Raw genomic sequence first — 24,668 nt, forward strand, 5'->3', positions numbered from 1 at the left:
TCTTTGCATTACTAATGTTCTATCAATGTGCTAAGTAGTCAGTTTTCACATTGCTCATATTGATAGCAATGTCATGTTATGAAATAGTGTGCTTACAACAAAAACACACTAGTGGAGTATCTCACATAAGGTATTTAAGGCCCTCTTGCAATGGGCCATTAAGAGAAGTACGACCTTTTTGCATTCATAATTGTGAGATTTAGATCACCACCCAACTAGAGAGACCATGAGTGTAATTTGATTCTAAGTTGCATTAATATGATTTTCTAGTTCTGATGCCGAAAAGAAAATGAATTGTTACATATTACTCTAGATACATTTACTTAAAAGTATTTTTTAGCTTGGGATATAATTTGTACAAAACAACTCTTTATACAAGGTAGCTTCTTTATGAAGTGCATTTCATGAGATTGTAGATCTCGTGCATCTCATACCACAACACACTCTGGTGGGAAGAGATCTACTCACATGTGTGTCTTATATAGCCTATTTCTTTTTTTAGATTAACTTGAATTTTTTGGTTAATTAGTTATTATGGGGGCTAACGATCGTGAATGGCATACATAAATACTTTTATTAATTATCCTCTATCTCATTAGATACTAGATCAAGAGGTGATCAATTAACCCTAATGATTTATTACTTACCATCATGAATGGCATACATAAATGCTTTTATTAATTATCCTCTACCTCGTTAGAGACTAGATCAAGAGGTCATCAATCAACCCTAATGATTCATTAATTATTCTCTATCTCATTAGAGACTAGATCAAGAGGCAATTAATCAATCCTCTTAATTTCACTTAGCAATAGCCTCATTACATCGCATTGTCCTATCAAGGCCAAATAAAGATACATACCTTCAATGGTTCATATCCTTATAGAAACCATAATGAGAAAATTTGGTAAAGACAGTCACATTAAGTTAAATCTCACTGGATAGACGATAGATTCTTCCCTAGTCTAGAAGCTATCCTAAAATCACTTCAAGGATTGCCTGCCTCTACTACTATGTCAACAATCACAAAGCAAATCCTTAAAGGCAGATTCATTATCACGAGCATTTGCCAAATTTAACAACTTGGCATTAACAATGTACTTCAATCCATTTATGTTCCAAAAGTCCCAAGACACTCCTCAATCAAGTGAAGATGAGCTACAAGCTCACCTTTCAACTTTACTTGTGCCCCCCATCCACCCCCCTTCTCCCCCTCCTGGTCCCTCTTGGGGGAGGGGGGTTGGGGGTGGATAAGGTGGCGCCGTTTCTCCATTCTGGCCCACCCCTCCCCCACTCAGCAAAGGCCAAAAGAAAAAAAAAAACAAGTATGTGTGATGTACTCCTCCCAAAAAAAATAGTGTGTAAGATGATGTACTCCCAAAACAGGAGGAAGGGAGAGGGGGAAAGCAAAGGCCCCTATTAAAGCTGATTGCGAGAAATGCAATGGTCGCCTTCTTTCTTCATTGCATTCTCAAGGTGATCTTGTACACCTCCAAATAGAGGTGCCTGTGCATGGTGCACTTTAGCTTTGAATTTGTATGGAAAGATGCACATCAACTTCCAGGTTTGAAAGGTCATATGATTTCTCTTGCAAGTTTTTCATGATGCTAACAAAATCAAAGATTATAGGCCATAAACGCGTGTTATTAAAAGGAAATTTGACATAGTTCTGTATGCAATCGAAGTATTGAATGAGCATTGAAGTATTTTGATTAGTTTCCATGAAAAGTTGAGCAATGTTGGCCAAGATTTAACTCAGAATGCCCATTCAACTTGGGTTGACTGATTATAAAGACCAATATAAACATGCAATTTTCTTGCATGGCATATCTTGGCATTGCTTGTATATGTTGTTTGCTCAATGATTAAATCAAATGCTTTTTTGAATCTAAACGACATTAAATCTTGTTGGACTCTACTTTTTTTTAATGCAAGAGGATACTGAATTGCAATGCCACACGGAGATTCGAACCCTGCACCTCCGTTTTCAGAGGCAAGGGTGCTACTGTTGACCTAAAGCCCAAGAGGCAATCTAGTCAAAAAGGACTGTTGGAGTATACTCTTAAAAAGCACGTCTAGACAAAAATGTTTGTGATTTTTCCAAGATAAGATTCTTAGCCATCTATTGCTTTGGCAAAGACTTAAGCTCGCAACTGAGAGTCTGTACTTTCATAACTGTTGATTCAATTTGTGAAGTCTTCTCTGTGTCAAATGTAATTGGATAAAAATTTAATAACCAGAGCATTTCAGATTGGCCATTTCTTTGGTTTGTCAAAATCTAATTTATAAAGCAATGTAGTGTGTGTGTGTGTGTGTGTTTCTCATGCACACACCCACACTACCCCCCCAACATCCCCCCCCAAAAAAAAGAAAAAAACATTTTAAAACGAAACCTGAGACCTATATTCATTGACCCTTAACACTCTTACCCTCAACCATGCCTCTAAAAAACTGCAAAAACCTGCTGTCAATGAAATAAACAAGCTTATAATTCATGATATTTCACTTTATGGCAGTATCCTAATCATTTGGTCCATTTAGAGAAAAGGATTGGGGGGGGGGGGGGGGGGGAATGGGATTGGCAAGACGTCTGCTACGTCCACTTGCTAACTATGATGCCCTTGCCCATAGTCATAAGAGTCAAAACTGTCCTTCTATCAAAAGGTACCGATTGCCTGGTCAAAATTCAGCTGCATCAAACACGAAGTAGATCACGGCACCACGCCAGCATCAGCTATCACCACTTTCTTCTTGGGATTATCTGAGCGATCCGTCTCCTGTGACTCTATCTTCCGCACAATTTCCATACCTTCCACCACGTGCCCAAATACCACGTGTCGGTTATCCAGCCAAGAAGTCTACAATCCACACATGAGATAACCTCAGAAGAGAGACAATAGCATATGAGTAATTAAGCTGAAACTTCACAAAAGCTGCATACTGAAGTGCTTGAAACAAATATCTGAGTAAATTTCTGCCTCATTGCACCACTGAGGTAATGGCCAACCTCCGTACACAAAGGTTGGGGAGCAAGCTCACACACAGCTGGGGGACTGAGATGGGAAGGGGGAGCTCCAGCTCATTGGAATCAGCTAAAGAACAGAGCTATAAGGACAGTCCTTGCTTTTCCAACCTTCACAAAAAATCATGTTCTTTTTTGCTATGTGCCCTCTTTAAAAATTAAGATACGAGGCCAAGGCCAAAGTGGCCTCGTGTGCTTAACTTGGAACTGTTTTCCTACCACATAATTCAGATACTAACATGCAAAAGTTGGTTATTGCTGTCCTCACACCTGCTCTATTTGACTTATGTGCGTCTTCCTGGTTGCCAACAAATGATCTATGAGGACACGATAGCACAGGAACAACACAGATCACCTCATCATGTAAGCAGCTCTCACCAAGGGGAGAGTTTCTCACACTGGCCTTGTTAGAAATCTATGCCCGCCTCATCCTTTTGCTGTAAGCCGCCGTAGTTTGTACCACCTCCTTTATGATGAGAAGTAACCATGGATGAGCAGACAAGCGCCAGGCATTCCAGTTTGGACACCAAACTGGGTCATATGGACCACTATGGTAGTGATGGCATTGTATAGGTCTGGTTAGTACCCTACATTGTTGGATATATGTTACACACCCCAGGACATGTTCAGGACTAGAAGGGAGAAACCTCACACTTTGCTCAAAAGTTGCAGCGAGGGTCCATAGGACCTCTGATGGAGTTGAAAGACTCACTAAACGCCGTAGGCGCCCTCACAATCTATTTACTAGTGTCTATGTAGAACGCCGAACTTAATTGGCAGAAACATTCTAAACCATGTGGCATTTCTCTTATGACTAAAGTAACTATGCAAGCAATTCTTTGCTGCCACCTTCTTCACAAAGTCTTCTTTCTCCAATACTTTTGGGCTTACCCTTTGAGAGAGTCCATCTTGGCATTCCAATTTCTGTTTTCGCCTTCCAAGGCCGTCACTTTTTGGAGTCTTCAAGTTAAGGAAGAAAGCAGGAGGGGGAGGGGAGGGGGAGGGGGAGGGGAATCACCTTTGAAGTACAAATGAAAAACTGACTTCCATTAGTGTTGGGACCAGCATTTGCCATACTCAATACTCCTGGTCCAGTATGAATCACTAAGACAAAACCCAAAAGAAAAGAAAGACATTGCAATAATTAGAAGGCTACTAAAACTCAAATAGATCATGTGGATAAAAAATAACTAAACTTACATTTGAAGTTTTCGTCTTTAAACTTGGGACCATAAATACTATATCCACCGGTTCCCTGCAAAGGCAAATGACACAATTGTCACACACACATGCATACGAGTGTGTGCGCATCCGCACACGCACATGCGCGCACACTTATTCCTTTCTAATTTAATCGAAGTCCCCTTCCTTGGCTTTTCTGTAGCACCAAGTCCCTCTGCCTGCTGCCTTGCAGCCTGTCATTATTGCCTACACACCCCTGACTTGCTCTCTGCCTCAACATGAGCCTCTCCTCTGACATCTCATGTGGGTACCTCACTCCCCCTCTTTTCTCCTAATTCTGACTCCTTTTCCCCTTGCTTTACCCCTTCACTTTTTACCTGCTGTTACCTAGCCGCTGCTGTTTCCATGCTTATAGCTTACTTCAAGCCCATATAAGTGAGTGGATTGCTCATAATTGGCCTCAAGCTCGTGGGTGCTATGGATAAAGCTACGGTTGGTCTAGCTCATGGTATGGGACACCAAGGTTTAGACAATGTCCACAGTCGAAGTTTGTCTAGCATCAAAGTTGGGGAGTGCTTTGGATGGAGCTATGGTTGGGTGGTGAGCTTGTAGCAACCCCTTCAATCAATCTGCTTTAATGATGACGATCAAGGGTTTTTCATGGACTCGTGCTGGACTAAGGGAGCCCTACAGAGGTTAGTGTCTATTTCTGTATGTATGTACAATTGATTACTTACATCACCTCGCTCAAAGTCCCCTCCTTGAATCATAAAGTCTTTAATAACCCGGTGAAATGCTGAGCCTTTGAAGCCAAATCCTTTCTCTCCTGCAAATTCAATTAATTGCAAAAGTGAGAAGCTTTTGCATCTACCACAAAACAGACAACTACAGCAATCAAACAGGGAGACAAAAGCAACCAGTTTCTTACATCCAAGGACACTAATGAACCTCCCCTCCAATTCGCCAATTCAGGCTCGACTTGCTTAACGTCAGCGGACTAGCAGGATGCTATCGGGCAATCCGAGGGCCACCGGCCGCGGGGGGGGGGGGGGGGGGGGGGGGGGGGGGGGGGGGGGGGGGGGGGGGGGGGGGGGGGGGGGGGGGGGGGGGGGGGAGACTTGTGAGGGAGTATATATATATATGTGGTTCCTTAACGCCTGAGACACCAACTCAAGTGCAAGGCCATAAGGCCCGACAAATGTTGTGCACCAGTGTACCGCCAAGGGGTAGTCAAGGTCAGTGTCATGCACGTCCTGCACACAATTGTAACCCTCTTGTACAACAGTGCATCGTGTCATTTCGCACACTTATTAAGCCACTGGTCCAGTGCCCATCGGCATGTCTAAAGTCAAACGTGTCATCCCAATGTGTGCAAAGCTCTACTTGGAGTACTGGCAACACCAAACCAGGACATGGATAAAAAGCCTTTGTCGACCTTTCAGCAGCCTGTTGGCCACCCAATGTTGGGGCAATGGGCACATAGGGTGCCCACAACCATGGGCACAAGGCCTAGCACATAGGTGCCCATGAGAAAGGGCCTTTTTGCATATTTTCAAGCCCACGAATTGTCCTCATCAAGGCAAGTTGGCCTGCTCTTCTACAGTTGGCCAACCCCTCCCCCACTATATATTGATGTGCATCCAGTCCTAGCAACCATCTCAGCATTCCCTTGCAAAGATATGGTAGATACAACTGTCAGCTGACTGTCACCTGCAGCCCTCAACCATTTAGCAAGTATTAGGGTGTCCAAATTCACGTCTTTTTGCACAGGACTGTGTGCTCACGTTCCCTACCCGAGAGTTGGTTTGTCCTGGATATATATATTTGATGGTTTTGTGATTTTTTGGACTGGCCTCAGGACCAGAGAGCGCAACAGAAGGCTTCAGTGTAGAGAGCAAAGGGTACCATCTCTACCATCCTGCCTCACAGCGGCTTATGGTTAGCAAAGATGTGTGTGGAGAATTAGGCCCAGCACAGTCCCAATCAGCATTTACAGAAAAACACAGGTCACCCAGCCTGTGTAAAGGAAATTGCACATCATCAAGCTGTCCAGAAGATGCTACAGTAGGCAACCAGCATTCAACCCCAAGTCCTCAGCTTCTGCACATCTTTTGGTTATTACAAACTTACGCCCTGGAGGTCAGTCTATTTAGACATACAGCAATACAAGCAAATACACCGACAAGTGGGGGACCTTTTAAGGGTTATTGGGACCCAATCATGTGTACTGCTCTCTCTCTCTCTCTCTCTCTCTCTCTCTCTCTCTCTCTCCCCACTCCATCTCTCTCTTGCATATTTTCAGTTTTGTGAATCATCTCTGCTAATAAAGTAAAAAGATCTTGGCCACATCTGCTAGAGAGAACGACATCAAAGAAAAGGAGAGAGAGAGTGTTGCACGACTCAAAGCAGATTTGATTGATATGTTTCATTGATGAGTACAATGCCTTTTTGTAGGTATAAAAGCTTATCTTATGACCATAGTACGAAACCCGTTTCAAATCATATGAAACCGACCGAAACTTTTACAAAACGTTTTAGAATATAAAACTCGTTTTTTATTCACCTAAAATTTTCAAGGCACAAAAACCTTACATGCCAATTTCATACATACACATTTCCAAAGTGCATTTTTTTTATTGCTTGCTACTCGACTTGCACACGCACGTCCCTTCTTGCTTGCCGATGACTGGTCAACCATCTTGAGAAGGACGCTTCAGCCTTGGCCATGGCCTAAATACATATTTTCATGTATATTCTGAACTTACATTTTTTGTATTTTTTGTATGAAACTTTTTTTGACGTTCCTTTTTTGCTTGGTAGTGAGTAGTTGACCATCTCAACAAGGACGCTTGTGCCTTGGTCATGGCCTAAATACATATTTTCATGTATATTCTATATTGAAAAATATATATATATTTGCATTTTTTGTATGAAACTTTTTTTGGAAGTCTCAAAAAAACATGAAACTTCTGAAACCTTTTTGAAACCCGTTTCAAATCAGGTGTTTCTGAAACTCCTAGTAACTATGCTTATGACTCAATACAATCTTTTTTTTTTTTGTTAAACCATTGTTTATATTAAATAGTAAACTGTACAATCATAGTCACCCAAAGCAGGTGAAACTATGACTCAATACAATCACACACGCACACACGCGCACACGCGCACACACGTGTTGCCACATGGCACACCTATCTCCTCATAAGAGATGGTTCACACACATACACACACAATAACATATATAAGGGTTCTATCACATGGATGAAGCTCCGAATATCCCAACAAACCCCCTTCGGAGTGAAGATTGTGAGACCCAACATGAAAGAAAGACATTATCTTCAACCCCATCACATATTGTGTCGGAGCCAACTCATCATGCACACCTCCCGTGTCATGATAGCCCTCCAATCACATAGTGCGACCGAGGTAGCAAGGCCAACATTTCAATCACCCACCTGGCTCCTAGCTGGGATAAATGAGAAAAAGAAGCTCTTTATAGCTTCAAGGCCCTTGTTACACACACTAAAGAAAAAACACACACAAACATAGATACAATCAGATTTTTAGGGAACTACCCAAGGCAGAGAACCCTTATTGACTCACACACACATAAAGGCAACTAGAATGGGTCGTTGCTGCTACTATCTTCTCCTCTTCAACAGGTTTCTCTTCATCTTCAACAGCAAGATTTGTGTGGTGTTTCTCTAGCTCTTTCTCCAGCTTTTTGAAGCAGTTGGCCTCCTTATGCCCCATCCTCTTCCAGTACCTACACTGAATCTTCTTGCTGGTCCTCCACTTCTGTGCTCCTATAAAAGCTTTGTCATAGGCCACACTGATGCTTGCTTGTTGGTCCTCCACTTCTGTGCTCTTGCAAAAGCTTTGTCATAGTCCACACTGTTGCTTGCTTAACTTTCCTTGTTTCTTTTTGTCTTTTTCAAGCAGCAAGCCTACCATGTCTTCAAATGATGTTGAAGCTATGTGCATGACTTCAATGGTTTGTAAAACTAGGTAACATCTTGCATACTTTTTTTGAGAACTACCACCTTGTCCTCATCATCAGGCTCACACTTACGGCTAGTGAGCTGTTGAACTAGTGACTAAAACTTGGCAAGGTGATCATTTAATTCTTCATTATCTAACATTTTCAAATCATAGAACTTCAACTTCAAGAAAACCTTAGAATTAGTGATTTTGTTACCAAAAAGAGTCTCCAGTGTTAGAATTAGTGCATCTCAGTGTTATGGGATTGTACCTTTATTTTCGGTATTTTATATATTTTCTCCATGTGTAGCTGGTCCTGGAGCAGTCAGCCAGTTCTAGGGGCTGTCGACTAGTTCCCAAGTCACTATATAAGGAGTCCTCTCATTATTCCCTTTCTCAACTATTCCCATGCACATTGTTCAACACTGTCTTGCTGGATATTGCCATTGTAAAGCTTCAAGCTATTATAAAAGGTGATCTTGTCCACAAGCTCTCTCTACTCTCTCTCATTTTGTTTATGCTTCTGCCTGTGCTTTCTCCAACATGGTATCATTCACTTAGTATGCCGTCTGCCCACATCTGCGTTTCTGCTCCTCTCCTAGGTGCATCTCCTTCTCAGTTGGCTGTGTTTCTGGCTACTGAAGGTGGCTGTTTTCTCCTTCCATCTGCTGCGTTTTCTGGAGCACCAAAAAGTGGCTGCATTTTCTCTACATAGCTGCGTTTTCTTCTCCAACTGCTCTTCCTCATCAGCATTTCTCTCCCCGGGCTGCCCTGTTGCTGCTGCTTCGTGCCAAGCATCATCGGCAAGCTTCTCGGTGCTGTTTTTCAGCATTGATCGTGGTGAAAGGGCTGTTTTCTCTGTTTTTACAGCGTGGACTGCAGTGGAAGATGTTTTCTCGCATGTGGTGCATCCCGACAAGCAGCCCCGACATCTCTCCTTCTTCCCCGGCCTCCCCTCCCTCCGGTTGGGTGTATTCGGTGAGTTTTGGTGGGACTGTTTTGCTGCTGTCCAGCCTCCTTATCTCTCAGGTTTGAGAGGGGGCTGATTGTTCCTGGTGCCTCGCTTCGTTGGAAAGCACTTGAGAGGAGCCTTGGAGAGCTGAGATTTGTACTTTGTTGCTGTGGATATGGGTTCCCTCTTGGAGGAGGCATCTATCCTTGTTTCTCAAGAGCAGGTAAGGTTCCCTCCTAGTGGACAGGATCAGGCACTTGTCACAGTGCAACACACAAGATGGTGTCACTGCTCCTCTTCTAGAAAACAGGTTTATTTGGCCAAGGATTGCAAGCCCGAAGGTATAGCCCAAGCCAGGACCAAGTTTTCAAAGACGGGCAATGATCATATACAGGATAGTGATACAGATTCTTCTAGTACCACGTGCTTCCGGCTCGGGAGGACCGAGATGGTGTACTTCTCTAGTATACATGCATGCAGTTTCCCCCATGTGCTTCCAACCAGAAGAGGCTTGTGGGTGGGAGAGGGGGCTGGTTGTTTGCAGCTCCACTTTCTGGTGCATGGGAACCGTGATTCGGAGTTCCAAGCATTAGACATCTGGCAGGTCTCTCACTTGTTTTGTTTATGCTTCCGCCTATGCATTCTCCAACATCCAGTTTGACCCAAATTTTCTTGGCGGTTTGTGTGAAGTCTATGTGATGAACGAGAGTGTATGCCAAACTAAGGCAGAGTAGTGCAATAACTCTCTCGTTGCATTGTCGCCACCACAGCTTCTGTTTTTCTGGCTCTTGGCTCCCAAGTTTTCGTCATCTCCAGAGATTATGCTCCAGACACCCTCCCTCATCAAGAGAAGCTGCATCTTGGTCTACCAGGTAGGGAACACAGCACCAGAGAACCTGTTGATTGCAGTGGTTGATATAGCCATAATGCTGTAGGCTGTAGTACAGAAAATGGTAGTGGCTCAGTGATGCTGAGATAATTTTAATGGAAAGAGGAGTCTCTGCTAGCAAGCTTTTGTGAAGCTAGCATGAATGGTGTGAAGATGAGCAAACAAGGGAGGCAAAAGGAATCATAGAGCAGAGGGATGTCATGTGCAAGAATTGCCATGGACATTCTCTGGAGCTAGTCCAGAAGGGGCACCAAAAAAAGATCATTAGAACCAGGACTTGGAGCATAAAGTGCAAAAGTGGCAAGCGTTGGACTAGGAGAAGGACCAAGGGGACCAGACATGCGTAGAAAAGCAAGATGGATGCTGTCGGCTGTGTCGGCTGCATAAAGGGACTGTCGACTGCATGAAGGATGATGTCGGCTGTACCAGAGGTGTGTCGGCTGCAGGGGCATCAACATATATGATTTATAGTCCAGTCAGCTAGCCGACTGCTGGTCAGCCAGCACTCCAAGTGTCCAAGAGGCCTGCACTCCAAGTGTCCAAGCTAGAACAACTGCTACAAGACGTAGGCAGTGAGAACTATACGCAAGCTGGTCTGAGATGCACCAGTCGGGCTCTAATACCAATTCTTGGCCACAGCGGGGGTGGCAGAGCATGCGAAGCTATCTAGAACAACTGCTACAAGGAGTCGGCGGAGAGAACTATATGCAAGCTGGTCAGAGATGCACCAGTCGGACTCTAATACCAATTCTTGGCCACACTCCTAGAGAGAACGACAGCACAGAGAAGAAGAGAGAGTGTTGCACAACTCAAAGCAAATTTGATTGATATTTTTGATTGATGAGTACAATGCCTTTTTGTAGGTATAAAACCTTATCTTATGACTCAACACAATCACACACATATGTGTTTCCACATGGCACGCTTATCTCATATACAATAATACATATAAGGGTTGTATCACATGGATGAAACTCCAAATATCCCAACAAAAGGTTCCATAGGCTTCAAGTAGCATTGGTATAAGAGCTTTGAGCTTGATCACCTTCTGCACAGCAAGAAACGTTTTTCTCATGTGGATGGTTTATTATTTCTTCAAGGCAAACTGTAAGTAGCCATCTTACAAACATAGTGGATGGTTTATTATTTCTTCAAGGCAAACTGTAAGTAGCCATCTTACAAACATAGTGGATGGTTTACTTCCGTTTGGGAAGAATCTTAAATGTTCCTTAGTATGGACAAGCAAGAGGAGATAAGAGAGATCGAGTCTAGTGAGTCCGAAGTTGTGCCCTCTACTCGACTAACACAACTACAACAACTCTCACGGTAGGAACTTCTACACTATCGCGTATTGTGATGACACAAGTGGAGTACGAAGTAGCGAAGGCCGTCACCTAGGCCTTCACTGCCCAGGCAACTAAACCAGTGGTTTCACAACCACAACCACTTTTATTCTCACAACCACAACCTAGTGCACAGCCCCAACTCACTTCTTCACCACCCAACGCACAACCATTACCCATTTCTTTACCACCACCCACCAAACCCACTCCTTCACAACCCCAACCTCCCATGCTTACTCATGAGCAATATCTTGCTAAGGAGGTGGCACAAGTGCAATATGAGCATGAGCTTCACTTGAAGCAATTGGGCATCACCCTCAAGGACTAGTCTTAAGAGAATGTGACTTGAAGAGGAGATTCGTTGAACAGTCTTGGAGTCTAAACTCCAAGCAAAAGAGAACCGACAAAGGGACCAACAACGGGCAGAAGAGACCCAATGAAGAGAAGAAGAATGATGAAGAAAAGTAGAGCATGAAACCTTCCTCTAGTCTCTCAACCGAAGCACCACTCCAAGCCAGGTGAACCCTTTTTCCAGAAAAGGTTGCCATCAATACATATGATGGTAAACTCGACAGCTCTTGAAAAGGTCACCATCAATAAGTACGATGGTAAACTCGACCCCTCCGGTTTGCATTCTTGGATTCACCGGATGAAGAATATTTTTTTGCAGTACATAGGTCAGATAAAAGTACAGTTGCACTAGCAATGCCACTGTGCGGTGGCAAGCTTAGCCCCAACGAGGATGGTGTGGCCACATATGAGTGGGACCAGTTTGTAGCTGACTTGAAAAGGCAGTTTCTACCACACCACTACCTTCCGCGGCTCAACAATGAGTTTCGCTAGGGGGCCCTTGTCTATGGGCTTGATGCTAACATCCACGGGATGTACAAATGTTTGAGGCCACTTCATTTCACCGCGCAATCTCACTTGCACAAAATGCAAAAAGGAATCCCAAGACCACCCAAACCCAGCCTCCCAAGGCACAGAATATTCGGAATAAGGCCACACCTGCACCCAAGGTATCCCCAAACATGAAAGCCACAAAGGGCATAATAGGTGGACACACTTAAGTCCAACAAAAAGTTCACAGCATCACCATGAAAACCGTTGTTTTGGGTGCCACACAGTGAGACATCTCGTCAGGCAACCCCCCAAGAAACCCACTCCTTCCACACCCGGCCTCAACCTAGGCACTTGCTGCCAAGGCCAACCTAGTGGACTCTCCCCTGCCCAAGCCAGTTATTAATACTGTAATGTGCAAACCACTGAAATTTAAGCCATCAAAAACTATCCGTGGACTGGAAGCTCAATAGGACAGTACTTCAGTAAAGGAGGAGCAGCTCCTTAAGTGCCATGGCACTTAAGCAGGACACCCCGTTGTTGTCTTGTCAAAACTATTTTACACCCACAATCTCATCTACAAAAATAAATTGTGTAACTAAGAAGTCGCATGAGGGAATCCTGAGGGAATACCAGTGTTGCCTTTTGGGCAATCATCAATGTACTTAATCTATAGGCTGATTCCATCGTTGAATCCGGTGAATGTTCTGTCTACTGGTGTCAAATCCAAACTAGCTTGTTGAGCAAGAAGCTTAAAAATAACATCCTTGGTACCACCACAGTCAAATAATACAAAACCACAGGGATGATAACTTTTTGTGGATCACAAATACATCACCGAACTCGTTCATCATCCAAGGCGAACCTAAAAGAGCTTTGCAATCTATCATCTCTAAGTGTACAGTCCAATAGCCCCAACCATGTGATTCTTCTTGTTCTTGTTGACATAATTGCAACTCACCATGTGAATGAGATTTCTTGGGAATATGCACAAGCTATACCACATAAACGATGCAAAGCTAGAAGAAAGAAGAAGACCCACCAATGAAACAGACTTGGGGACATTCCAACACACACTCAACCCAAACAGCTTTGTCACCCACCTCATCGGCCCAAATTTCTATTGCCCATGATTCTCAGTGCACACACTACTTTTCCCATAGATACCAGGCATTGATGTTTTAGCATCCCTTGATAGTCAGCGTCAGCAGTAGGCACCCATGGCAGCACATGCACCATTTGCCGGGCGTAAAAGAGAGGTGCAATCTCAAACAACTTTTGCCTTGACAATTACACAGGATTTCTGAGAAACCTCACTGCATAGTGAACTCCGTCCACACATTCTTCCGCCAAAATACTGTTGACCCACTGACGAATGTCCCTCACTAACAATATTGCAGCTTGGCACATGTCTTGGGAAAAATAATATTGCATCTTGCTGTGAAAATTTCCTCACATTAGACATTATGGTTTCTCTCTGCACCGCCACTTTCACAAACAGTTTTGCCTTGCTCCACTTGTTATGTGCCAATTCATAGTCTTTGTGCAAAACATCATATAGAATTTAAATTTCCGGATTCTCTACAAGTTTGACTCGTTTCGCTTCTGTTTCCTTGGGATCAAAGTGGCATCTGATATATACATGTACCTAGATGAATTGGTACTAAATTCACCTTATAAGATAGTGCAATTTATAACCTCATGGTATTCATACACAAGACAATAACCATCAACTCCATCATGATGGACTAGATACTACGACATCCCCACTGACGTCATGATTCATCAGAGCCCAATAGTGGGTGTAGAACTTGGCATCTGATATAGACATTATGAATCTGCTCAGAAGAACCCATCTCTACATAGTCTTTTTCTTTTTTTCCCTTTTTTCCTTTTTTTCCTTTTTTTTGGTGAAAACCACTATTTTATTGAGACTCACACGCAGAGATCCTGAGGCGGGTCAGAAGACACTAGACGACTATGAAAAATTTTCAAATAGCTGTTTACAGCTAGCAAAGGAACTACAGATGCACTAGTAAAACGACGACACATACGAGGCCTCACACAGACACATACGCACACAGAAATGAGGCTATGCGTCTCTCCACAAAAACGGCAACAAAGCAGGGGATGAAGGCGATGGCGAGCAAATAGACAAGGCGGACTGAGAACAAAGGAGAGCCTAGTGAGGGGTTCGAACAGGTGCAGACGGAGGAGAATCTCCATGCAAACTGACGCAGGCACACACATATGCATGCGTGTATTCGCATGCAGCAGCAAAGAGAAATCAGGGCGAGCGAGAAACCTGCTTAGCGAAGACCTGGCGAGCTCGACAGGCAGACGAACCATGAACCGAACACCAGCACACCGGGAGCACGCACACACACACACTCTTGTTTCTTTCTTTGTCCAGCATGCACACACACACACACGTACATTAATCAGGGATGCTGAGTTTTGACATACACACACACACACACAGTTACACAAAGCCCAAGCCTTCCCAATGGATTGCCATGTGGCTCTCTATAAACTTAAGACTTCGTACCCTTTATGGTGTTCCTTAAAGATATAGTGCCTTGAGCTGGAAATGGACAAGACAGCAGCCGAGCCAATTCCATGTCAAAAATGGACAATGGCTATTGTTCCACACCATCATGGCACACATAGGATTGATGGCGGGGTTTAAAGATTGACCAGGACATTAAAAAATGGAGCATGTAAAATTCCTGGGTTGTGATTTGCCACTTTTTTACACTTGAAATTCCCGGGTTACAATTGGTGGGAGCTGTTTGCATGCCAGCTGTCCAAGAATTCTTGGGAGCTGTTTCCGTGCATGACAGAGTAGTATTGTATAGTACATATGGTACAGAATAGAAAATTAAGCCTGAACCAGTATACAACCATCAATTTTGCTAAGAATAAAAAGCCCCCTAATTATTAGAAGAATGTCAAAAATAAGAACTTGATTGAAGCTTCAAAGAGGTGATGACCCTATTGATACCACAGGGATCTAGGAATGGCATCTACCATGCAAATATGCCCAGAAAGTCAAATATCTCAATGGAATTGTTGGCACTCCTGCCTGAGGACAACAGCACTCCACCACTTGGATTCCCAAGCCACGGCTCATGAATGGTAATATTAAGTGGTACCAGTCAATCAAATCACCTTTTAGCCAAAACAAAAATTACTGAGGTCCACCAGTTTTGGTTTCCATATACATTTCATGTGACTATGGCCGCCACATGCAGTCAAAGAGCTCTAGGTCACCTGCCTTGAAAACCATAGAGCTTAGTTGAACACTTGCACACTAACCAAGCTGTCTGTCCTCCCAGTCTATGGTACCCAATCTGCTCCAACTAACAACACATGATGTGAGTCCCAAGCACAAAAGAGAAGACAATGGCATCTGAAGTAGAACACTAAACATCTACAACATAGTAATTTTCTTCAATTTTGAAAGAATTATTGTATAGCTGGCCCCAAGTAACTGATGTTGATTGTGATTGATCTCAAACCAGTGGTACAGACAAACGCAGCATATGAAAATGGCATAACTGGTCACTTTGCCTCCCTCTCACATACAAATTATGATATTCATAACTTCTGAACTACTGTTGATATTAAAGAAAACACAACTAAAAAGCCAATGCTTGGAAAAATAATACCTGTACAAAGTGCTCGAAAGTTCTCTGTTGTTTTTGGCACCACCTCTCCAAACAAACCAACCACAATCTTTCCTGCTGGCTCCCCTCCAATCACTATGTCAAAATAACACTTTGTTGTAACCTTTGCTTGGGTTGTTGATTCCTGTTAGGTCATCAGAGAAGAACCAAGAAACAGTGAAGACTGACAAAGAAATATATGAAAAACCAGAACACTTGCATCATGATGAGCTTCTCTCTCTCTCTCTCTCTCTCTCTCTCTCTCTCTCTCTCTCTCTCACACACACACACACACCAGCTCACTTTACCGCTATGAGTGCCATGTTGCAGAGCCCCATGCGGGATATCTAAGGATGATATGCAAGCCTTATGTTCTTTGAACATGGATCAGCCCTAGCATCTCAGCTTCAACATTTTACCTTTGTCATTTTCTTTCATTTGAGTAATATTGTATTCATTTATTATAATGGTCCTGGCTTGGAAAAGCCCGTGGATTGTTCCTGAAATAAATTCCTAAAAGAGGGCGGGGCCTGTTCCCCGCTCAGCGTGGTGTAGTGCGTGAAACCCCTCTATATACCTTCATAAGGTCAGAAAAATCTGAACTTACGAATTGAGAGATTTGAGAAAGAAATAATAGTGAAGAAAGACAAAGACAAAAACAAAGCATTTGAAAGATCAAAAATAAATAAACTAACAAACCTAGCTACTAAGGAGAGGAAATCAAAATATAATATCAAACAAAGACTTTTAATTAAGACATTAACCAACAAACAAAAAAAAACCAAAAAACCAAAAAAACAAATCAAAACAAATCAAAACAAAAAACAAAATAGCAAAACAGAGAACTGTAAACTCTAGACCTAAAGTACTAAGAGCCAAAACCAAACATCAAGCTAAACTTTAAAAAAGACTTCGACTCAAAAGTGCAACCATTAACTCCAATGTCTGTCCGAACATGAAGTGTAGGTTCATCAACTCTATCATGCATAGCGTGGACAATAAGCTATGACATCCCTACTCACGTCATCAGTGCCCAAGAGTAGGTGCAAGTTTGTATAAGGTTAGTCCAAAAGAACATGCTTTATAAAACCAGCGAACTGAGTTTCTATCACTCTCCGGAGGTGATGGGCATACTCAGCCATGATAGAGACTAGCACTCAAAGTCTGCTCTAAGGTATAATAACAAACAATCACAAAACATAGGAAAGAACCAAACTAAGTCTATATTAAGCTAGAGCGAGAAAGAAAAGACTAAACAAGGCCTACTCTAAGTTAAAACAACAAACCCTACTCTAAGCTAGAACAAGCCACTTTTACAAAAAAGAGCATGTAAAAACCCTATACCCATTCTCTCTCCCCCTTCTCTCTCTATCTATATCTCTTGTACACATGGTTGAGTCTGTCAATCACTGCACGCCCTTTTGGGCTTACAGTGGTATCAAAGCAAGGATTTCTCTTAAAGAAATCTTTTCTGGGGTGACAGAACCATGTCAAAAGTCGAGGGAGACCAAGGGTCTCAAGAAGGTAACAACCACGAAGCCATGTCACGTGCACACCAGTCAGGTGTACAGTGACATGGCATCATTAGCATCATCAGGATTTTATCAGGCATTTAGTCATGAGTTATTCAGGCATACATGAGGGTGTTTATCACCAAAATCAGCATGACATCATTTATGAGGCAGCGGACTACCATTTATGGTATTTTATGGTATTTATGAGCATTTTAAGTACTGGCCGACTGCACCATCTGGCCGACCAGCCCTTTCATCCATATATGTATAGGCGCCTCTCCATTCAGCCAAAGCAAGCGCATCCTCATCTGGATCAGCAGCGTTTCAGGCTCATCATCAGCAGTAGTTGCAGTTAACGCATCATCATTAGCAGTAGTTGCAGCAAACGCATCAGCATCAGCCTTCATCTTCAGCAAACGCAGCATCATTCAGGCCAGATTCAGCCATCAGGTCTGCGTTTCATCATCCCATCAGCATTCAGCATCTGTTCCCAAAGCCTCCCTTCAGTGTTTCCTTCCAGGAGACAAGGGAAAGAGTGGACAGCAGTTCATCCCGCATATTCAGCATATAGGCAGCATATTCAGCAGTACAGATCCATTTGGATCTCATTGTAACCGCATTCTTCATATAATATAGCTGCATTGCATTGACAGATATCTGTTTGTCTCTTAAACATCATTAAGTGCAGTTTGGTTAGACTAAGGTTGTGTTTACGACGGTCATAAGCTCTCGCATGTCACATTGGTATCAGAGCGTTACAGGGTAACCAGCCTTAGAGCATGTTCAGTTCATCAGTCATTCAGTCAGTCATCATTTTTATCGCTTCCGCACAGTTAAACCCAGTTCTCAAAATTTTGCAAGCCACCCTTAGGGATTTTCCCTTAGGTCTGCATCAGTAACCCATCCATCTGCATTCTTGCACAGCATATAGGGTTGCACATGGCTTGCATAGCAGTCATCATAGCAGTCATCTTAGCAGTCAGTCTTGCATACATGTTGCCCATGAACTCTCAGGGAAGAATGACATCCATCATCAAAGGAGGACATAAGTTTTGGACTTCAACTGGCAGCAGCAGGGGGTTTCTCTTCCACAGAAGACGGAAGTTTGCTCCAACATCGCCTCAGGAGGTTCAGAGCTTCAGGTACGACGGAGATGGTAGGTGAAAGGTTTCCACAGGCAGGTCAGGGGTGACTCAGGTATTTGCCATTCAGTTCCCACAGTACATAGAGTCTTGGCTCAAAGGATTTCACTCCTGCAGACGGCCTCAGTCCCAGCAGAAGACAGAAGGGGGCAGTGGTTCGGAGGAGAAGAATCGCAGAGGAGTCGAAGGTTGCCAGGTATCCACCCAGCAACAGTTTAGCAGCGGGGAATGTCACGTGCACACCAGTCAGGTGTACAGTGACATGGCATCATTAGCATCATCAGGATTTTATCAGGCATTTAGTCATGAGTTATTCAGGCATACATGAGGGTGTTTATCACCAAAATCAGCATGACATCATTTATGAGGCAGCCGACTACCATTTATGGTATTTTATGGTATTTATGAGCATTTTAAGTACTGGCCGACTGCAGTCCATCTGGCCGACCAGCCCTTTCATCCATATATTTATAGGCGCCTCTCCATTCAGCCAAAGCAAGCGCATCCTCATCTGGATCAGCAGCGTTTCAGGCTCATCATCAGCAGTAGTTGCAGTTAACGCATCATCATCAGCAGTAGTTGCAGCAAACGCATCAGCATCGGATGATGAAACGCAGACCTGATGGCTGAATCTGGCCTGAATGATGCTGCGTTTGCTGAAGATGAAGGCTCATCAGCATTCAGCATCTGTTCCCAAAGCCTCCCTTCAGTGTTTCCTTCCAGGAGACAAGGGAAAGAGTGGACAGCAGTTCATCCCGCATATTCAGCATATAGGCAGCATATTCAGCAGTACAGATCCATTTGGATCTCATTGTAACCGCATTCTTCATATAATATAGCTGCATTGCATTGACACATATCTGTTTGTCTCTTAAACATCATTAAGTGCAGTTTAGTTAGACTAAGGTTGTGTTTACGACGGTCATAAGCTCTCGCATGTCACACCAACCCAAAACATCAAGGAGGGATCCAAGGCCGCCAATCTGTCTCTCATGAGACCACGGCCATGACATCAACAGAATATCGAGATTTTCAAAAGTTCAAGCAGTATCTTTAGGATGAAGAGTTCCTAGCTTGGAGAGCCAACAAGGAACAAGACTACAGAAGAGCTCAAATGTTTGAAGACTTTATCAAAGACTAGGCCATTGAAGCTGAAGGTGTGGCAGCTGCCAAAGGGGTTACCATTGGAGAGGAACCCAAAGCTATCACTCATGGAGGACAGAGAGAAGTTGCCCCTAGATAAAGATCTTTATGCTAGAGATGAAGATTTCAAGGACATTTGGGACAAGTTGTAGAATGGAGACTTGGTGACCTCTTATGTCATCAAGAAAGGGTTCCTTATGATGCAAACCCGTTTATGTGTGACTAAGGATTTGAGGCCAAAGGTAATGGAAGAATGCCATGTCCCAACTTATATGGGACATAGAGGTATCATGACAACAACTCAGACTTTGGAGAGTTATTTCTATTGGCCTAGCATGAGAAGGGACATTGATCAATATGTTCGAGAATGTTTGGTTTGTCAGAAGGTGAAGTTTGATCGACAAAAACCCGCAGGATTATTGCAACCTTTGCTAATTCCCAATATTCCATGGGAAAGTATTGCTATGGACTTCATCTTTGGGTTGCCAAAGTCAGGATTTGGGAATAATGGAATATGGACTATTATTGACAGATTCAGTAAGCAAGCCCACTTCATTCCTGTGAAGAAGACCATCCACACAAATCATATGGCGAGATTGTTTTCATCAGATTTTCAAGCATCGTGGATTACCCAAATCCATTGTAGGGGATAGAGATCCTTGGACTACCAGTTTCTTTCAGAGAGCCCTTTTTGACAGCATGGAGACAAAGCTGAACTTCTCTTTCGCTTATCATCCTCAAATAGATAGACAAAGTGAGATTGCAAACCTCACTATTTTGGATATGCTAAAGTGTTATGCTCTCGAAGCAAAGGATCAATGGGAGAAGTACTTGCCATTGGTTGAGTTTGCCTACAACAACATTGTTCGCTCTTCCACAGGCAAAGCTCCTTTTGAGATTATTTATGGCAAACCATTGTTGTTGCCTATTCTAAAAACCAAACAAGAGATCTTCCATGCAGACGAGTTTGTTCGAGATTTGGATATGGCCTTTGCACAGGTTCGAAAGGCTATTGAGACATCTCAAGCCAAGCAAAAGAACGCTGCAGATAAGCACAGAAGGAAGGTTACTTTTGAAGAAGGGGATTGGGTCTTATTGCGATTTGAAAAAGAAAGACTTAGAAAGTCTAAAGCTAAAAAGCACAAGGAACCCAAGCTAGCCCCCAGATATTATAGACCTTTTCAGGTTACCAAGAAGATCAACGATGTATGTTATCAATTGAACCTTCCAGATCATTGGAGGATACATAATGCTTTCCATGTCAGTTTATTGAAGCCATCTACATGACTACCTCCATAGGAGCCTGTATTGGAGGATCCACCAGTTATTGGATCATATGACTATGGAAGACTTATCAGGCGGTCCTAGTGACCAGATGGCCTTGAGGATAGTCTGAGTGGTTTCCACAGGAACCAGATGGCTCAGCACGATTTCGATGAAACCAAACAGGACAATCCATGAACAAGAGGATCATTACTTGTGCATTGCATACTGATGTATGTTTGAATTTCTTTGACTCTGTGTGCTATTTTTGATGTGTGGACAATGCTTGGATTTATGGCATGTGATAGTCCACTGGGCTCATACATTTCGAAGTTTTTTTCGTTTCAAGGTTTTTGGGGTTTTGTTTCAAAAGGTTTCGTCCCTCAACTAAGAAACCGCACGGTTTCGAAAAATCTATAATTTCATAATCTATAAATACTTAAAGAACTTGCAGTAGCCATCTAAAAACATAGTGTAATGATGAAAAAATGGTCTTTTCTCACACATCTCGGGGAACCATCCTTACTTTGGTGAGGCATTATGGCAATTTTGGTTGATTAGATGTCACAAGTGGTTCAATCAAGGACTCTTTAGAAATTGAAGAAGAGAAGGTGGAAATTGGGAAAGATTTTAGACATTGAAGGAAGAAAAAGAGGAAAGAAGAGAGGAGAAGAAGAGAAAAGGAGAACAAGAGCAAGGGAGAAGAAGAGGAAAAAAGAAGAGAGGGAGGCAAGAGAAGAAGAGGAAAGGAAGGTGACGAGGAGGATATTGAAAAAAACAAAAATAAAAAAATCCCCAAAAAATCAAGGGGGGGGGGGAAAACCTGAAATTTAGGCAAAACTGTCGTGCTGGAGAGGTTTCGAGGTTTTTAAAAACTGTTTCGACGTTTCGAGGTTTCGAGGTTTCGAAAGCTAGAAACAAGTTTTTTTGTTACTATGACTAGGCTCTAGACTACCTGGCCAGTACCTGGAATATCCAGAAGACGCAAATGATACATACTTGTTTGTTGACTAGCTTATGTCTAGTTTTTGCAGAATGTGAGTATGCATTTATTATATCTAACACATGTGACAGGCCAAGAAGAACGTGTACCGTCAAGAACAAGGACATCGGTCAAAGAAAGGCATAAAGATGTTGCATGAGGAGCAGAAGGCACCACATATATGAGGAAAGACCAGATGCACAAGAGCATCAGATGGGGCTAGTACCACGATCATATGGCATATTTGTACCCCACAATTGAGGACAACTATTATATAAGAGGGAGGGAATGTAACTATTTGGCCCTCCAAGCTCTTGTCACATGATAGAACTCATGCCCAGACACATGGACAGGATGATGGACACATGGAAACAAGGTTCCTAAAGCTAGCATTGGAAAAAGCACCAATCTTGGTCAAAAAGCAAGAAAAAGCAAAAAGTCAAATTATGTTGACCAAAAAGTTGAGGGCACCATTGGAAAGAGGACTTCGAACTGGATCAAAAAAGCTAAAAGCCGCTTTTCCAAAAAGCAGCTCCAAGGCCAAAAAGCAAGGCCCTGAAGCTACAAAAAGCAAAATCAAGAGCTTTGGCTATTTTTTTTACTATTATTAATATTTAAGGAGAAAAGCAAAAGAAAAGAGGCAAAGCAAAAGCAAGGGAAGACAAAAAGCAGAGTACATAAGAAGCCTATACCCTCTAGGAGATTCATAAAAACTTTTGGAGAAGAACTTGGGAGAGCCATCTTGGTTAAAGCAAGAGCATCATTATCCTCACTATCACCATCTTCCCTCTCTACCTCCTAACACCACCCACTTCCTCCACCCCCGTTGGTGGCAACCGCCTCTGCAACGCCCACCCCGCAGTTGTGCCACCCTCTCGGCTGTGCACCGCTGCTACTCTGCCTCCTTGCGCCACCACCGCGCCACCCTGTGAGCAACGCCTCTGTGCCACCTGTTGCCCCCTCTATTGTTACTTCCAGTTGCCACTGGCAGCGCCTGCACAACAGCCGCTTGCTGTCCCTGCAGAGAGTTCCCAGCGCCGCCTGCGCCACCTGCTGCCTCTAGAAAACACCGTCGTGCGCCGTCAATACAGCAGCGCTCCCACCTCAAAGCGCCGCCACCGCCCTTAAAGAAACATTGCCGCCTTGAGCTACTTTCTGTCCAGGACTATAGTTACCATCTTGAAATGTACCTTTTGGAGATTCTCTTTGTCCGAATTTGGTGTGAGACATTTGTGGGTATCTGAGAGCATCTCACTTGATTCAGACATTGGATATTGGTACTAGCCCGGTGTGGGTCATCCTCGTGGTGAGCTCGGCATCAAAGATCTTGTGCCTCGACCCCGACTTCAACCTGACCTTGACATCGGCACACTTGTTTGATATTGTATTCATTTCTTGTATTGGTCCTGGCTTGGAAAAGCCCGTGGATTGTTCCTGAAATAAATATATATACCTAGATGAATCCAAGAACATGCCCAAATTCACCTTTTAGGAACGTGCATGTTATATACTCATGGTAGTCAACCCACAAGACTATATAACTATCAACTCCATTATGCATAGTATGGACTAGATACTACAACATCTCCACTAACGTCATCAGTGCCCAATAGTGGGTGTAGAACCCTGTATCAAGATATGCTCACACACGCACTCCACACACACACACACACACACACACACACACATAAGAGCATATATTCACACAAAGTCCTTCGTACTGAGTTTCTATCAAACTTCCGGAGATGCAGGGCAGACTCAGCCATAATGAAGCCTAACACTAAGGAAAGTAGCAAATAGAAAGAATTAGTACAACAAATAAGTAGTTGATAGGGTATATGCACCGCTAAAGATAGAAAGAATTAGCACAATATCAACTGGCCGCAACTCGGACGAAAACTTCACAATGTGAAATCTGCATGTCCGCTAATACGGCTGAATTATATACCTAGATGAATCCAAGAACATGCCCAAATTCACCTTTTAGGAACGTGCATGTTATATACTCATGGTAGTCAACCCACAAGACTATATAACTATCAACTCCATTATGCATAAGTATGGACTAGATACTACAACATCCCCACTAACAGCATCAGTGCCCAATAGTGGGTGTAGAACTCTGTATCAAAATATGCTCTCACACACGCACTCCACACACACACACACACACACACACACACACACGAGTATAATTCACACAAAGCCCTTCGTACTGAGTTTCTGTCAAACCTCCGGAGATGCAAGGTAGACTCAGCCATAATGAAGCCTAGCACTAAGGGAAGCAGCAAATAGAAAGAATTAGTACAGCAAATTAGTTGATAGGGTAAATGCACCGCTAAAGATAGAAAAAATTAGCACAATATCAACTGGCCGCAACTCGGACGAAAACTTCACAATGTGAAACCTACATGTCCGCTAATACGGCTGAATTATATACCTAGATGAATCCAGGAACATGCCCAAATTCACCGTTTAGTAACGTGCATGTTATATACTCATGATAGTCAACCCACAAGACTATATAACTATCAACTCCATTATGCATAGTATGGACTAGATACTACGACATCCCCACTAACGTCATCAGTGCCTAATAGTGGGTGTAGAACTCCGTATTAAGATATGCTCTCACACACGCACTCCACAAACACACACGCACACACACACACACACACACATATAAGAGCATATATTCACACAGCCCTTCGTACTGAGTTTCTGTCAAACCTCCGGAGATGCAGGGC

At 43.1% G+C, this 24,668-nt stretch overlaps 1 protein-coding gene across 1 annotated transcript in view; it reads right to left on the reverse strand.

The window, feature by feature from the left end:
• Positions 1–2,391: 2,391 nt before the first annotated feature.
• Positions 2,392–24,668, reverse strand: part of LOC147613861 (uncharacterized) — a 38,102-nt gene continuing 15,825 nt past the window's right edge. Inside the window, exons 3-7 of the mRNA XM_086781835.1 lie at positions 15,881–16,022; positions 4,942–5,030; positions 4,223–4,277; positions 4,041–4,126; positions 2,392–2,858 (exon numbers count right to left, since the gene is read on the reverse strand). Of these exons, the coding sequence (XP_086637961.1) occupies positions 2,712–2,858; positions 4,041–4,126; positions 4,223–4,277; positions 4,942–5,030; positions 15,881–16,022 (519 nt within the window). The 3' untranslated portion in view covers positions 2,392–2,711. The remainder of the gene's footprint in view (positions 2,859–4,040; positions 4,127–4,222; positions 4,278–4,941; positions 5,031–15,880; positions 16,023–24,668) is intronic.

The sequence above is a fragment of the Cibotium barometz genome, chromosome 43 (genome assembly GCF_041138505.1).
Source record: "Cibotium barometz isolate CiBa-2024 chromosome 43, ASM4113850v1, whole genome shotgun sequence".
NCBI lineage: Eukaryota > Viridiplantae > Streptophyta > Polypodiopsida > Cyatheales > Cibotiaceae > Cibotium > Cibotium barometz.